Here is a 16,355-nt window from a genome sequence, read left to right as displayed (position 1 = left end):
GCAGCCACGTCTGGATGGCAACTCCCCCACATCGGCAGCTCCCAGCAGCCTGGGACAAGGGCAGAGCTGTGCTGACGGCTCCAGCACGGCAGCCAGGACCCCAGGCCAGGGAGGCGGGTTCCACCTTGTAGGGGAAAGGGGCTATGGCCCCTCCCACCCTAGGGGATTCAGTGCTTGCTGGGGACCCCTGGCTTCAGGCCATCCTTAGCATCAATAAAGGCATTTTAATAACAGCTCTGTTCAGTATAATTTACATGACATATAATTCACCCCTTTAAGACAGTGGGTTTTGGTGCATAACAGAGTTGTGCAACCAATTTCAAAACACTTCCATTGCGGCTGGCACTGTGGCATAGTGGGTAAAGCAGCCACCTGCAGTGCTGGCATCCCATAGGGATGCTGGTTCGAGATCCGGCTGCTCCACTTCCAGTCCAACTCTCTGCTTTGCCCTGGGAAAGCAGTAGAAGATGGCCCAAGTTCTTGGGCCCCTGCACCCGCATGGGAGACCTGGAAGAAGCTCCTGGATCCTGGCTTTGGAGTGGTGCAACTCTGGCTATTGCAGCCATCTGGGGAGTGAACCAGCGGATGGAAGACCTTTTTCTCCCTCTCTTTCTGCTTCTACCTCTCTGTGACTCTGCCTTTCAAATAAATAAATAAATCTGTAAAAAACAACAAAAAACACTTCCATCACCCCCCAAATCAGCCAGGTACCTATTAGCAGTCACTCGCCATTTCTTCCCAGTCCCCAGCCAGCCCCTGGCCATCACCAGTCTGCTCTCTGTCGCTATGCATTTGCCTATTCTGGAATTTGTTAGGGCTTTTTTCCTCCCCCCACCCCTAGATTTATTTATTTGAAAGGCAGGGACACACACACACACACACACCCCTTCCATCTGCTGGTTCGTTCTCCAAATGGCCACCACTGCTGGGGCTGGGTCAGAATGAAGCCAGAAGCCAGGAAGTTCATCTGAGTCTCCCATGTGGGTGGCAAGGGCCCAAGTACTTGAGCCATTACTTGGTGCTTCCCAGGTGCATTAACAGGGAGCGGCACTGGAAGTGGAGCAGCCGGGACACAAACCGTCCTCCAGTAAGGGATGCTGGTGTCTCTAAGTGGTGGCTTAACCTGGTGCGTCACAATCCTGGCCCATGTTTCATTTATTTCTTATGGCTGAATAATATTCCATTGGGTGGACGGGTCACATTTTGTTTACCCATTTATCTGTTGATGGGCTTTTTTTCCCCACCTTTGGTCAGAATAACGCTTTAGTGAACTTAGGTATACATCAACCTGTTTGCATCCTGTTTTCATTCTTTTGGGGATTTCCTGGGAGTGGCATTGCTGGAGTGGATGACAGCTGCTACCAGTGTTTGTATGCCCCATAAACTAGTGACATAGTAGACAAAAGAATGACCTCCCAAGATGTCCACGTCCAAATCCCCGGAACCTGTGAATACACTACCGTGTGTGGCAGAAGACGCTTTGCAGATGGTACTCCGTTAAGTGTCTGGGGAGAGAGGTTATGCAGGATTATGTGGGTGGGTTCAAGGCCATCCTAAGAGGGAGAGGAGCAGGTGGCATCAGAGATATGAGGACAGAAGCAAAGGCTGGAGGGTTGCACTTTGAAGAGGCGGGAGGGACCACAAGCCAAGGAGTGCAGGTGGCTCTGAGAGCAGCCGGAAAAGGCCAGGAGCTCTCGAAGGAACACACCCCTGCCTGTACCTGGAGTTTAGCCAAACGTAACCCATTTGGACTTCCGACCTGCAGAGAATAAATCTGTGTAGTTTTAAGCCACTAAGTTTGTGGTAACTTGTTACAGTCGCCCTAGGATGTTTACATTTTAGATGGCTAAAAAAATGAATGGTATTTTGTGACACATGAATATTATATGAAATTTGTGTCCATACAAAAAACGTGGCCAGTGCACAGACGTGCCCACTCACGGAGGCACCCTCTCCTGGCTCTGGGGCCAGCCCTGAGTACCTGGGACAGGGACCGTGGGGCCACAGCGCCCTCGTACTGACTGCCTGAAGGGCTGGGGGTCTCACCCGGTCTGCTGAGCACCCTGTGAGAGCTCTGCAGTGAGCAATTCCAGGAGCTGGGAAGGGCTCAGACCTGGGATGGCAGAGCTCTCAGGACCCGACAGGGGGGGTTCCTGGGTGGCTGCTGGGAAGCCAGGTGAGTAATGGGGGAGCCTGGGGCGGGCGTGTGGCAGGTGGGCTTCCCGCTTCAGGCTGGAGGGCGGGAGTGGCTGAGCCAGCCAGGTGAGAGGTGTCGGGGCTGGTTAATGTGAGACTTGGAGCGTGCCGGGCTGGGCACAGCCATGGCACAGACACGGTGAAGCCAGTCATGGTGACAGTGCGTTCTTGGGGACCCAGGCTCAGGCCACGGGAGAACGAGCGAGGCGAGACACGTGTCTCCCACTGTCGCGTGTTCCTTGGCGTTGCTGTGTGGGTGGGCGGCCGTCCCATGAGGCTGCACTGAGGCTGAGCCCTTCAGTGTCCTGTGTTTGCCTGGACTTTGTATCACCCACTCAGATCACCCCTTAAGACAGAGAAGCAGAAGGGGCCGGCGGGACAAGGGGATTCCCTTGGAAACTGCTGGGCAGCCCTGACCCTGCAGCTGTGCCCTGGGTTGTGGACAGGGGAATGAGTGCAGGGCAGGCTGAGGCGCTCACATGGACTCACTGAACCAGGCACCAGCAATCCTCGAAATCAGGAGAAACAAAAAAAATTTTTTTAATGCACTACTTTTCCTAAATCTGTGCAGATGAAATACATGTAATCTGTTCATTTTGTATAAATTTTAAAAATTGTTTAAGCATGCAATACTTTTTTTAAAAAAAAAGCAAAATTAATGCAAACAGTGTATGCTGCACAAGGCTGTCAGGCTAGACTTGGGGGTGTCCTGGGGGAAGCCGCCTAACAGGTCGCTGGGGCCGGCGGCGGTGCAGCGACACGAGGGAACAATAGTATTTCCTAGCAGTCACAGCAACAATTGTTACTCGGCCGAGTATTTCAGCGAGGAGGCGCGATCTGGGCGGCACCTGGAGGGCGGAGGGGTTGGGAAAGGCGGCGGCGGCGGCGGGCTGGGGCGCGGACATTCCAAGGCAGGCGTGGGCTTCCTGCAGCCGGGGCGGGCGGGGGCCGGAAGCCCGCGGCCGTCGCCCCCTCGCGGAGAGCGCTCCCTGGCGGCGGGGCAAGCCGCGCGGGGGCTCCCCCCGGGCCGGCCGCCGGACGAGCTCCGGGCGCGCGCGGGCCCGCGCCGCGGACCGGGGATTCCCAGGCTCCGGCGCCCGCGCGGGCGGCGGGCCGGTCAGCCCCGAGCCACATGCGGGCAGCGGCGGCCGTGACGCAAGTTTCCAGGGGGCCCTGGCTCGGCTCGCGGGGAGCGCGCCGTGCAGTCGCAGCCGCGAAAAAGCAGAAGCTGGCGGCGCGCGCCCCAGGCCGCCCACCCCGCCCGCTGCGCCGCGCGCCCCCCGACCCCGCACCCGGCCGTCTCCGCGCAGGCCGGGGGCTCCCTCGCCCGGGCTGGCCTTTTTTTTTTTTTTTTTGCAATGCTTGCCAACCTGTCAGCTGATGGACCTCATCACCCATAGTGGCGCATGTAGCTCGGCCGCAGCTCGCTCCATTCACGCGCGCGCCCCCCACCCCGTCCCCGCGGGCCCCGGAGCCCCCGCATCCGGGGGAGGCCCGCGGACCCCCGCGGCAGCCGGCCCCCCGGGGGCCCGCGTCCGTCTCGGCCGGGCCGCGCGCGCCGCCCGGGGTCGCTGCAAATAGTCCTTTGTTTACATGCAATTCCTTACTCCGCGGAAGGAGGCCGGGGGAGTGCTGAGTGTTCACCAGCTGTTTCCCGCCTTGAACCAGACATCTGATCAGCTGCAAACACACGCACACACACACACGCGCCCGGGGAGGCAGGCCGGAGAGCCCTCCCTCCCGCCCCTCCCGCCCGCCGCCCGCCCCTCGCCGCCGCCGCCGCCGCCAGCATCGGGGACCGGCCGAGCCTGCACCTCCGTCCGGCGCTGCCCGAGGATTCCGACCCCGGTCCTGCAGCCCCCGGCCGCTCGCCGCGCTCGGCTCGCGCACAGCAGGGCGCCGATCGCTATGGAGTATTTCATGGTGCCCACTCAGAAGGTGCCCTCTTTGCAACATTTCAGGAAAACAGAGAAAGAAGTGATAGGAGGGCTCTGTAGGTGTGTACTCCTCCCCACCCCCCACCCCCTTCCCACCGCTGCAGCCCCTCGGCCAGCCCGCCCGCCCCAGCGGGCGCGCGTGTGCGCACGCATGGCCCGCGCCGCGGACCCCGCTCGGCTTTCTTAGCTCCCGGGGCCGCTGCAGCCCCGCGCGCCGCGCTCCCGCCGCCCGGGCACCCTCCTCCCTCGTAACGTGGGGGCCCCGAGCGCTCTCGGCCACTTTTGTCCACTGCAGGCGGGCGAGTCGCGACGTTTGTAAATTGCAAACAGACCCACGTGGTTCTGCAGCAGTCCCGGCCATGCTTGGTGCTGCTGGCTTCCCCCCCTCTCCCCGCGCTTCCTCCTCCCCCCTCCCGCGGCGGCTTCCTTCCTCTCCCCCTCTTCCTCGCGCGCTCGGAGTGTCCCCCGTCCAGGCGGGTCCGGGGGGCCTGGGGCACGCGTGGGGCCGCGGCGAGGGCGGCTACAATGCAGCCATGCCGCGCTCCGGGGCGGGGGGGCGGGAGCCGGGCGGCGTGCGTGGTTGCAGAGAGCGGGGCTGCAGCCGGGGTGGGGGGCGTGCGCGCGGGGGGGGGGCCGGGAGCCGCGGCCCGGGCACGGTGGCGGCGGCTGCCCGCCTGCTCTCCCGCCCGCTCGCTGTTTACTAGCGAGGCCTGGACGTGACTCTGCAGCCCTCTTGGAGTAGGCGGACCTCCGCGCGCGGCTGCGCGGGAGCTGTAGTCCTGTGCACCCCGCGGGCGCGGCATTGTGGGACTTGTAGGCGCTCCGGGACCACGCTCTCCCCGCACAAAGCTCGGCCCCCGCGGGCAGGATGGGCACGGCGGGCCGTGGCGGGGTCGGGGGCGGCGGAGGCCTTGCGGGGAGGGGGCGCCCCAGGCCGCCCATAGCCTCGCAAGGCCGTTTCCTGCCGCACGTGGCTCTCCTGCGAACTTTCCCACCCCACGCCCCCCACCCCACACACCCCCCCCCCGACCATAAACGGGAAGCGCCGGGCCTCCCAGCTGGGTGGGTGGCCCGAAGTCCGCCGCCCGCCCCAGAAGCGGCTTTGCAAGCCTGGTCCCAAGTTGCTCCCGATGCACCCTTTGCCGAAGGGTGCTGGGTTTGCAAACCACTCGCGGCCAGGTCTCCCTGGACGCGGGTTGAAGCGCACGCGCCTTGGAGCTCGGATCTCCAGTGACCCGGCCTTTGCGTTCTGGACACGCCTGGCCCGAGGGGGTCCCGGGTGCAGGGAGGTTCTCCAGCGGGCACGAGTTTGGGACCCGCTGCTCCTTCCCTGCGATGCTGTTCCTGCAGCGAAATGGCTCCCCGGGGCTGGGACCACGTGCTCCCGTGCCCCAGAGAGACAGGGCGGCGATGGAGGGAGGAGGAACCCGGCGGCGTGGCCCCGGCTGGGGGGCACCAGGGGCTGCAGAAACTGGGTCAGGGGACGGTTGCATCGGTTGCATCGCTGTGTACACGCGGGCTTCCTGGGGTCCCCACCCCCACCCCCAATTGCTGTCAAGTCCAGAGTCTGTACTTAAGGATGGATGGGTAGTTAGCTCTCCTGGCAGCCAGCAGGTCCACCCTGAGGGCTGGCCTCTCCCCAAAGCCCACCTGGAGGGCTCAGCCTTTAATAGGTTAAAAGAAAAAAAAAAAATCCTGAGCTCTTTATGTGTTCCTTTCTCACTGAATTGTCATCCCCTTCCTAGGATGAGGACACAGGCTGGGGAAGGGGCCAGCCAGAGTAAGTGGTGGAGCTGGGACTTGAACCTGATCCCAGAGTTCTGCTCCTCTGCTCGCCGCTGGGAACGGGGCAGGCCAGTGAGCAGGTGGGGTTGAGCTGCTCCACTTGCTGGAGAGGATGCTTTGGGTCCCGTGCCCTGGGCAGGCTTGGGGGCACTGGGGCTCTCTGCTGTCATGCCTGGGCACTGTCCCCATGTGGAGGAAGCCACAGTCCCGCACAGATGCCCCCTCGCAAGGCAGCTGTGAGCTGCGGCCCCTGTGCGATCATTTTCAGCAGGGGCAGCAAAGTGTGAGGCCTGTGCAGGTTGGGCGTGACCTCCTGGCCAGGTGGGTAGACTTGCTTCTTAAGGTCCTTCCAGGCTGGCGGATTCAGCTCCATTTTCCAGGGACCAGCAGGGCTCCCCTAGTCTGGCCAGAGAGCTATCGGTACAGTGCTGTCCGTGGAAGCTGTGATGTTTTGAATCTGTTACCTGTGAGGGTTAGCCACAAGTGTGCAAACTGTTTGGTAGCCGTTGGGTGACATTCGGACTCTGAAAAGCAGGTGTGTGGTGGTCTCTATCCTTGTAGGCTCTTTAAGAAAGTTCCTGTAAGATGGCATTGGGGAAAATTTGGGAGGGTTTGTTGGGTGCCTGACGAAGCACCAGTTTTATGCTGGGACTGACACATTTTGTGAGCAGCTTAGCTCCTGTTCCCTGGTGCTAAAGGGTCTTGTGAGCCCCCTAAGGGATCCACAGATTGTTCTGGACTTCTGGGTGCAGACCCTGGAGAAGCAGGACATCCTGTTGTCATCTTGCTCCAGTTTTTTTTTCCCCTCAATCTCTTTTTCCCAAGACTGTAAAGTGAGGCAGAGTTTCCTCAGCTTCCAGGTTGGGGGAACGGGCTAGGCTTGGGATTCCATTGCTGGTAAGTGGCAAGGCTGGCATCCGTGTTAGAACCCAGTGCAGGGTTCGCGCTGATGGACTGGGGTGGGAGTACGTGGCGTGGAGGGGAAGACAGGAGGGATGTTACGGGAGCTGCCCAGGCACGGTCTCTTCCGGGACCGAGGCGGGAGCAAGGTGACAGGCCAGAGCCTTAAGGCTACTTAGGTGAGAGATGGGTGAGCACCCTGGGCACCCTTGCTGGGAGGTTTGTGTCCCCCTGCCATGTAGACCTTCCCACCCTGACCGTATGGATTTTGCTTTGTGGCCATGATTCTGGGGTGTGTGAGTGACTTCAGGGCAGTGTGGAAGGAGAGCTCCCTGTGGCCACTTTCAGGATGGAGCGTGTTGGGGCATGGGGACCCCTTGGCCTTGGGCCGGGCAGCAGGGATCTGACTCGAAGAGCTTGCTCCCTGCCTCTGAGCATCTGGCTGGGATGTTTGTGTTCCTCCAGGAGGTTTCTGAGGGTTTCTGGCTGTTGGTTGTTGCCTGGTGCCCTGTGTTAATTCCTGAAGCCAGGGCAGCCCCCAGGAACCGCTGTTTGAGGACAGTCAGGAAGGGAGTGAAGCCAGAGTGGCTGGTGTCAGAGGTCGCCGGGCACCTTGCCTGCTCCCCTGGGGACAGGGGGCTTCCACCTGCTGGTTCCTGTGTCAGAGGTCGCCAGGCACCTTGCCTGCTCCCCTGGGGACAGGGGGCTTCCACCTGCTGGTTCTTGTAAGTCGAGCTCACTTCTGCAAAACACAGAAGGAGCCATGAGGAGCCTTTCAGGTGTTGGCAGAAAACTTCACTTATCCAGTACAGTATCACCCGCCAGCAAGATTTCCTGATTATCTAGCACTTCTCCAATGAGAACTCTTGGTTGGCCCACACTCCACCAATCAGAACCCTTGTTTAGCTTATACTCTGCCAGTGAGAACCCCTGATTAACCCACACTCCCCCAGTGAGAACCCCTGGTTAGCCCACACTCCACCAATCAGAACCCCTGCACAGCTCACACTCCACCAACCCGAACTTTTGGTTAGCTTATACTCCCCCAGTGAGAACCCCTGGTTAACCCACACTCCCCCAGTGAGAACCCCTGGTTAACCCACACTCCACCAATCAATAGCTGGTGAATGTTCCTTTTGTTGACTGACAGCTGGTGTTCCTGGCCAGTTTAGACGAACTTTAATCGAGGGGCTTGGTGGCGAACCCAGGCCCCTGTAAGGCACTGTGGCTTTGAGGGCAAGTCTTCTTGGGTTTAATCTTGGTTAAGCGCTAGGTTAACTAGCAGCTGGTTCCTGAGCCAGGAGGCTGGGCTGAGGGGTGTGGAGGGGATGGGCCGGAGGGGACATTTGGAGAAGCGAGGCTGGTGGCTTCCTTGCAAAGGAGGAGCCTGCATAGGCCCTGGATCCCCGGCTGGGCCTCAGGGCCTCTCCCCTCTGACAACTCTGGGGCTGGGACTTTGAGGCCCCGTCGCCTTTGGTCTCCCCAGTAGTGGGTGTCCAGGCGGGCAGGAGAGGCTGGGCCTGAGCCCCTCCAGCGTACTGTAGGCAGGTGGGTTGCTGGGATTGGGCTGGGAAGTACAGGAGGGTGTGTGCAGCCACTCCCTGCTGTCCACCTGTCTGTGGGTGTGGTTCTGGCAGGACACTCCCCTTGTGTGCCTGGTCCCTCCCTGGGATTCAGAGGGGCAGGGGTGCTACTCCCCCTGCAGCAAACAGAGAGCTGAGTGAGCTGTCAGAGAGGGTGCCGCCAGCGAGAGCCCTGGGACCTGGCGCTGCACCCTGGCCAGGCAGCCTGATGCTGGGTGCGTCCCTTCCCCTCCCCTGCGTCACTCACTGTAACCCAAGGGTGCAGCAGATACCCCACTGGGTTTCTGTGCTGCTCGGACCAGGAATGTCAAAGAGGTCTGTGCAAAGGGAGAAGGGTGACTGCGGATGGTGCCTCCCTCTGCTCCAGGCTCAGTCCCGGCACCAGCACCTGTGGGACAGGGCAGAGCCCTGTCCATCCTGTGGACCAACCCCTGCTCTGGGGTCCAGACTGAAGTCCTAGCTCTGCTGCTTGCTGTAGCGGATTCCTTCTCGAGTGTCTGTCCCACCTCTATTTTTTATTTGAAAGTGAGTGTTGGAGAGACAGAGAGAGAGATAGATCCACTGGTGCACTCCCCAGATGGCTGCAGTGGCCAGGCCTGGGCCATGCCAAAGCCAGGAGTTTCATCCAGGTCTCCCTTGTAGGTGCAGGGGCCCAAGCACCTGGGTCATTCTTTGCTGCTTTTCCGAGGCCACTAGCAGGGAGCTGGATCAGAAGTGGAGCAGCCAGGACACGAACTGGTGCCCACGTGGGATGCTGGCATCGCAAGCAGCAGCTTTACCTGCTGTGCCATAGCACTGGCCCCTGTCCTCCCTCTTCCTCACTTGGTAGTCAGCAGGCCGCTTGGCGCACAGGGAGATGGTGACAACTGAGCAGGAAAATCTAGCAAAGTGAGTCGTTAGCATATTTTGTGAAGAACTCAAGACTTTTTTAAACTTGTTTGTTGCTAGGCATAGGTATCTTTTTTTTTTTTTTTTTAAGACATTTATTATTTGAAAGGCAGAGTTAGAGAGAGAAAGAGAGAGAGAGGTATCTTCCATCCACTGGTTCACTCCCCAAATGGCCAAAACAGCCAGAGCTGAACCTGGAGCCAGGAGCCAGGAGCTTCATCCGGGCCTCCCACGTGGGTGCAGGGACCCAAGCACTTGGGCCTCCTCTGCTGCTTTTTCAGGCGTGTTAGCAGGAAGCTGGGTCAGAGTCAGCAGCTGGGACTTGAACCTGTGCCCATGTGGGATGCCTGTGCCACAGGTGGCAGGTTTACCCACTATGCCACAGCGCTGTCTGTTTTTTTTTTTTTTTTTTTTTTTTAAGGTTTCTTTATCTATTTATTTGAAAGGCACAGTTAGGAGCCGGCGCTGTGGCGTAGTGGGTTAAGCTACTGCCTGCAGTGCTGCCATCCCATATAGGTGCCGGTTCCAGTCCCGGCTGCTCCACTTACTGTCCAGCTCTCTGCTATGGTCTTGGAAAGCAGTGGAAGATGGCCCAAATCCTTGGGCCCCTGCTCCCACGTGGGAGACCTGGATGAAGCTCCTGGCTCCTGACTTCGGATCGGCACAGCTCCAGCCGTTGCTGCCATCCGGGGAGTGAACCAGCGGATGGAAGACCTCTCTCTCTCTGTCTCTACCTCTCTCTGCGTCTCCTTTTCTCTGTGTGTAACTCTGACTTTCAAATAAAATAAATAAATCTTAAAAAAAAAAAGGCATAGTGAGAGAGAGAGAAAGGGGGGCTCATTTTTGACCTCCAGTCTCTGGTCAGCCCAGGCCATTAGGTGTCGGCATGATGGACTCGAGACTGGGTCGGGGGGGGTAGGGTCTGCCCTCAGTTCTCTCCTGAGGGGCAGGATGTCCCCAGACAGACTGCCGTGGCCAGGTGACTTCGCACCCATTGGCTGGCTCTCCCCATCTCCTCTTGCTCCCAAGACCCTTCCAACTTGAACCGCGCGCTGCCGAGCGGTCTCTGTCCCCCTTGGTCTGCTGGCCTCTCTTAGGTGTCTGAGGGCTGTGCCGGGCCTGGGGGCAGGTTCTCCCCCGTGGGCTGACCAGCAGCCCCCGCAGCAGCTTCTGCTCTGCCTGGCTCCCTCCCCCTTCCAGTACCCCCACTCCCACTGTGGGGCAGGGAACCTCAGAGAAGGGAGGTCCCTGGGCCCTCAAGTTCTGAGCTGGACCCCCAGCTGTGTGACCCATATCTGGCCCATCCCAGCCCACTCTGAGCCCTAAGTCCCATCTGCGGAGCGGGGTACCCAGCCTTCTTCCCTGGGGGAGGGGACTTGGCTTGATGAGGACCCCACTCCCAGTAGGTCCCCTCCGTGCTGGGACAGGAGGCTGAGGCCCTGGCTGTCATCCCCCTGGCTGAGGGATGCGTGCAGGGGCCCCATGGGGGCCGAGGCGGGCTGCGCAGGGTGGGCTCTGTCCAGTGGTGGCAGTTTTGGCCCTTCCTGGCCTGTCCTGTGGAGGTCGTCTGCCTGGGGATGGGCACAGGGGCCAGGTCAGGCTAAGCGAGTTGAACCCCTTGCTCTTGCCACTGCTAGAGCGCTGTCCCTGTGCCCCAGGCCCAGGCCTGGCATGGGTCACCCCGGGAGGGCCCCTCTGGCTGTGGCTTTGGGTGGGGCTGGCGGCCTCTGCTGGGAGCCCAGCATCTGGAAGCCATCAGGCGCGGGCGGGGGAGTTGCAGGGGGGCCTGGAAAGGGGGGCAAGCCTTCTTCAGGCCACACACAGGCCCACCCCTCGGGAGCAGTGGCATTGGGCCCGCCGGCTCCGCTGCCGTCTGCCTCCCGCCAGTGCTCCTCGGCCCACAGCCTCGCCCCTTCCTTGGCTGCCTTCTCTCTCACCCCACTGGCCACCGCAGTAACACTGCCCACAGCATGCCGGGAGCTCTGTGTCGCTCAGGGTGGGTCTGCTTATTGGAGTGTATGCGCTTGGGGGAGAACTGTCCCCTGGGGCTGTTGGCCTGAGGTCCCTGTAGTGGAGTGACTAGCACCTGTCTTGTCTCCTGTGGAGTCTCAGCCCGGGGGCGGGGTTGAGGTGGAGCTGGTGGCTGGCCATGGCTGTGGGGATGGTGAGGGAGGGGCCATCTGTCACTCCTGGGCTGGCCAAGCCAGCGACTCTGAAGGAGGCCATGCCCATACACTGCTGGGAGCCTCTGTTACAGAGGACAGCTCTCTCCCCAGAAAGGAAGCAGGCGACTTTTCGGTCCGGAGCGGGCTGTCTGTGCCCACTGATTCCAGTCTGCCTGGGGTCCCGTGCAGCCCCCCAACTCCCTCCAGCATCAGGCAGACCTGGCACCTTTTATTTTTTTAAAGGATTTATTATCTATTTGAAAGTAAGAGTTACATACAGAGAGAGAGAGAGAGGTCTTCCATACACTGTTTCACTCCCCAGATGGCCACAATGACCAGGGCTGGGCCAGGCTGAAGCCAGGAGCCAGGAGCTTCTCCAGGGTCTCCTATGTGGGTGTAGGGGCCCAAGCACGTGGGCCATCTTCCACTGCTTTTCCCAGCCACGTTAGCAGGGAGCTGGAGTGGCAGTGCAGCAGCCGGGGCACGAATGGGCGCCCACATGGGATGTAGGCGGCACAGGCAGCGGCTTTCCTTGCTGTGCCACAGCGCCGGCCGCACACCGGCACCTTTTGCAGTGTCAAGGGTGCAGGTACACTCAGGCCCCTCTTCCGGAAATGAACGGAAAAGACAGGGGCCAGTTGGAGGCGGAGTGCAGAGGGCGCCGACCTGAGCCTGCCCTGTCTTCCCGGCAGCCTGGCCAACATTCCACTGACCCCTGAGACGCAGCGGGACCAGGAGCGACGGATCCGGCGGGAGATCGCCAACAGCAACGAGCGGCGGCGTATGCAGAGCATCAACGCGGGCTTTCAGTCCCTCAAGACCCTCATCCCCCACACAGACGGAGAGAAGCTCAGCAAGGTGGGCAGGGCCCCGGAGGCCTTCCTGGAGGCCGTGGCCGCCTTGGGTGGGGAGGAGCAAGTGAGCCGCGGGCCCTGCCGGCTTGACTGGTGTCCCCGGTCGCCCCCAGGCAGCCATTCTGCAGCAGACTGCCGAGTACATCTTCTCCCTGGAGCAAGAGAAGACCAGGCTTTTGCAGCAGAACACACAGCTCAAGCGCTTCATCCAGGTACCTGCAGGAGCCCTCGCCCCCGCCCCCAGGCCCTGCCCTCCTCCCGGCTTCCTGGCCCCGGCTGGCTTGGGCGCTCGCCAGACCCAGCCCCTGGCCTGGGGCCTTGAGGTCCCCATCTGTCAGTCGCAGTGGAGTGGGCTCAGGAGGGAACCCGATGAATGTTCTAGAAGCCAGGTCCATTCTGCGTCCATTGCTGGAGAGTGTGGCCAGTCAGTTGGATCTGCAGGATCCACATGCCGAGAGTTCCGTGTCGGAACAGTTCAGCATGTGGGGGCTGTGGCGGAGCGCCCCCCGCCTCTGTGCAGGTGTCAGGCGCCCTCACTGGCCCCTTGGCCTCCCCAGGAGTTGAGCGGCTCGTCCCCAAAGCGGCGGCGGGCGGAGGACAAGGATGAGGGCATCGGCTCGCCGGACATCTGGGAGGACGAGAAGGCCGAGGACTTGCGGCGGGAGATGATCGAGCTTCGGCAGCAGCTGGACAAGGAGCGCTCGGTGCGCATGATGCTGGAGGAGCAGGTGAGGCGCCGCGGGCTTCCCTGCCCCTCGGGGGGCCCGGTACACATGATGCTGGAGGAGCAGGTGAGGCGCCGCGGGCTTCCCGTCCGCCGGTGTTCAGGGAGACCCTGCCCCTGGGGGGGGGTCGGTCTGCTGGGGGCGCGGGTAGGACTAGAATCAAAGGATGGCGCTGCGGCCTCAGGGGTTGTTTGTGTGGTTCTGGGGGGTGGGCCATAGCTCCTCTGTGGCAGATCGGGCCCAGAGGGCCGAGGGTGTTCCAAGTTCCAGCAGCAGCAGAGACGAAGGAGGGCAGCAGGTGGGAGGACAGCGTCGTGGGCGGTGGTCAGGGCTGCCGTCTCTGTCCAAGCCCAGGGCTTTGCGTGCTGGCGTTGTTGAGGATTTTAGCAAGCGACTGCTGTGGCAACAGTGGACGAGGGTGTGGTCCAGGCGCTGGCCTGAGCCCTGCTGTTCCTTCCGCCTCCAGGTGCGCTCGTTGGAGGCCCACATGTACCCGGAAAAGCTCAAGGTGATCGCTCAGCAGGTGCAGCTGCAGCAGCAGCAGGAACAGGTGCGGCTGCTGCACCAGGAAAAGCTGGAGCGGGAACAGCAGCACCTGCGGACCCAGGTGAGCGGGGTGTTGGGCGGGCCTTGTGGCCTGACCTTGGTGTCTTAGGCTCGGCCTTGGTGCCCTCTGGCTGTCCAGGGGGCAGAAGTGGAATCGATTCAGGCAGTTGCTGGGACATTCCTGGTTTCCAGCTCTCCTCATGCTATTACACAGAAGCTTCCCAGCAGGCCCGTAGGCACACAATGCTAAATAATCGAGGCCCAGGATCCTAAATGACTTGGGGCACGGACTTAAATCTTGAGTCTGTGCCTCGGCCACCATAGCAGTAGATGCTGGGCTGCTTTGTCGGTGCTGGAAATGGAAGTCCGTGGGATCTTGAGTGACTGCAAGTCCCTTTCTAGGCCACTATTTTATTTCATTTCCTTTTTTAAAAGATTTATTTATTTATTTGAGAGACAGAGCTACAGACAGGACAGGGAGAGACAGAGAGAGAGGTTTTCCATCCATTGGTTCACTCCCCAAATGGCCACAGCGGCCAGAGCTGGGCCAATCTGGAGCCAGTAGCTTCTTCCGGGTCTCCCACGTGGGTGCAGGGGTCCCAGGACTTGGGCCATCTTCTACTGCTTTCCCAGGCCATAGCAGGGAGCTGGATCGGAAGTGGGGCAGCTGGGTCCCATATGGGATGCCAGTGCTGCAGGTGGAGGTTTAACCTACAGTGCCACAGCGCCAGCCCCCTCTTTCATTTAGTATCAGAGGAAGTGGGGGGCTATAACCCAGACAGCGCCCATGAGGGGAGCCCTCGGAGAGTGGCTGAGAGGGCTTCTGTCTTACAGCTCCTGCCCCCTCCGGCCCCCACGCACCACCCCACGGTGATCGTGCCGGCTCCGCCTCCCCCGCCCTCCCACCACATCAACGTCGTCACCATGGGCCCCTCCTCGGTCATCAACTCTGTCTCCACATCCCGGCAAAACCTGGACACGATCGTGCAGGTATCTGGGCTCGGCACCGGGCAGCTCGTGGGGGTGCTCTTCTCTTCTGGGAGGCTGGAGCGTGTGGGGCAGAAGGGGAGGGACAAGCTGGGGCTCGGGTCGGAGGCAGTCTCCCTGCCCGCACTTGGGGTCTTGTGGGAAGGGGTAGCCTGGAAGACCGTGTGTCTGCTCTTGACGCGGGCTTTGCTCCCTGAACCCACGGCCGACGGAGTTCCTGCGTCCAGCTCTTGGGCTGCTGCAGAACTTTCTAGGCTGGGTCATCCAGGGCGTGGGTGAAGGTGCAGGTGGTCGCTAAGACCCCTGCAGAGAAAGCAAGCAGAGGTGATCCGCTAGGGGTCCAGCCTCAAGTTACAGCTGTCCGCAGCCCTGGGCAAGACCCCTGGGGGATCCCACAGCAGTTAGAAACAACAGTAACAACGCAGTACATAACTAAATAAACCAAAAAAGCCATAACAGGAAAAAATTAAAAAGACCAGCCTCCCCCCTCCGCCGCCCTGAACTTGAATTGCAGGGAAGCTCAGCAAAGTGAATAACACAATTAATAACAAAGGCTTCCGCTGAGCAAACAGGCAGCCTGCGAAATGTGCAACGGGTGAGAGACCTTTGGGATTCGGAGGCAGCCCTGGGGCCTGGTCTTCCCAGAAGGGGGTTTCACAGCTGAACAGAGGGGCTGTTTCGGATCTGCGTCCCCTGGACTCTGGTGGACTCCCCGCTGCTTGGCCGGGCTTCCTGCTGGGGTGTATGTTGGCGGGGAGAGTGCGCCTCGTGGCCAAGCCCCCTCAGCGGCCTGTCCCCTTCCAGGCGATCCAGCACATCGAGGGCACCCAGGACAAGCTGGAGCAGGAGGAGGAGCAACGGCGGGCGGTCATCGTGAAGCCGGTCCGCAGCTGCCCGGAGGTGCACACCTCCGACACCGCCTCCGACTCCGAGGCCTCGGACAGCGACGCCATGGACCAGAGCCGGGAGGAGCCGCTGGGGGGCGGGGAGCTTCCCTGACCACCCCCCCAGCCCTCCTCTCCCTTCTGGGGGCTGGAGGGGGCCGGGCAGCAACAGGGAGAAACGTGGGTGAATGCGGAATTTTTACAAAATTACGATGTCATTTGGGTCTCTTTTGTGACCTCCTTTTCAAATACTGTAAATCGACCTTTGACCGACGGCCCCAACCCGAGGTCCCGGGGCTGGGGTGGCGCAGAGCGTGTGGGAGCATCACCGGGACCCCCCGGGCTGGGGCAGGCTCACGCTGAGGGCCGGGCCTCTCTCTGCCAAAAGCATTTTTTCATTGAAACGTGTTTTTGAGAACAGGGAAAAATCAACAAAACCCCAAGGCTTTTTTGTCTTTGCCGGAGGCAGCCCCGCGCCGGGCAGCCATCAGTCCCCTCTTCCCCCCTCTTTGGTAATCCTCCTTCTCCTTTAAGCACTTACATGGGTTGGGGGTCAGGCTGGGCCGGGGGCTTTCTGGGGGCCCGGGGGTCTGCGTCGCTTGGGCTGGGGTTTGCTGCTGCCCTTCTCCCCTTCCCTCCCCTCCCAGCACAGGGTGTGCCACTCCCCCCAGCCCCTACAGGTTTCCCACGTCCAGCCCAAAAATGTCTTCGTCTCTGTTTTGTTTGTTGTTGGTTTTTTTTGTTTCGGTTTTGTTTTTGGTTTCTGTTTTGATTTTTTTTTTTTTTTTTTTTTTTTTTTACAATTTTGAGGTCTTTGTGTTCCAGGAGAAGCTATTATATTTTGTTAAGAAAGTGGGGAGGGGGAAAAAAAAACCAAGAGGCCACTGTGCCTTTGTAAAGAAACA

At 60.5% G+C, this 16,355-nt stretch overlaps 1 protein-coding gene across 2 annotated transcripts; it reads left to right on the top strand.

Annotated features, from left to right (window-relative positions):
- The first annotated feature begins 3,998 nt into the window (after nt 1-3,998).
- Nucleotides 3,999-16,355, top strand: TFAP4 (transcription factor AP-4). Of its 2 annotated transcripts, none has more exons than XM_062180488.1 (7): nt 3,999-4,134; nt 12,147-12,312; nt 12,422-12,520; nt 12,866-13,036; nt 13,500-13,640; nt 14,414-14,569; nt 15,371-16,355. In XM_062180488.1, the coding sequence occupies exons 2-7, from the start codon at nt 12,238-12,240 to the stop codon at nt 15,563-15,565; spliced, it is 837 nt and encodes a 278-aa protein (XP_062036472.1). In that variant the 5' UTR covers nt 3,999-4,134; nt 12,147-12,237; the 3' UTR covers nt 15,566-16,355. The 2 variants fall into 2 exon arrangements, with proteins under 2 accessions (XP_062036472.1, XP_062036470.1); XM_062180486.1 differs by having other exon boundaries at nt 3,999-4,193; nt 15,371-16,353.

Source organism: Lepus europaeus, chromosome 21, assembly GCF_033115175.1.
Source record: "Lepus europaeus isolate LE1 chromosome 21, mLepTim1.pri, whole genome shotgun sequence".
NCBI lineage: Eukaryota > Metazoa > Chordata > Mammalia > Lagomorpha > Leporidae > Lepus > Lepus europaeus.
This window is presented reverse-complemented; position numbering and strand designations above follow the sequence as displayed.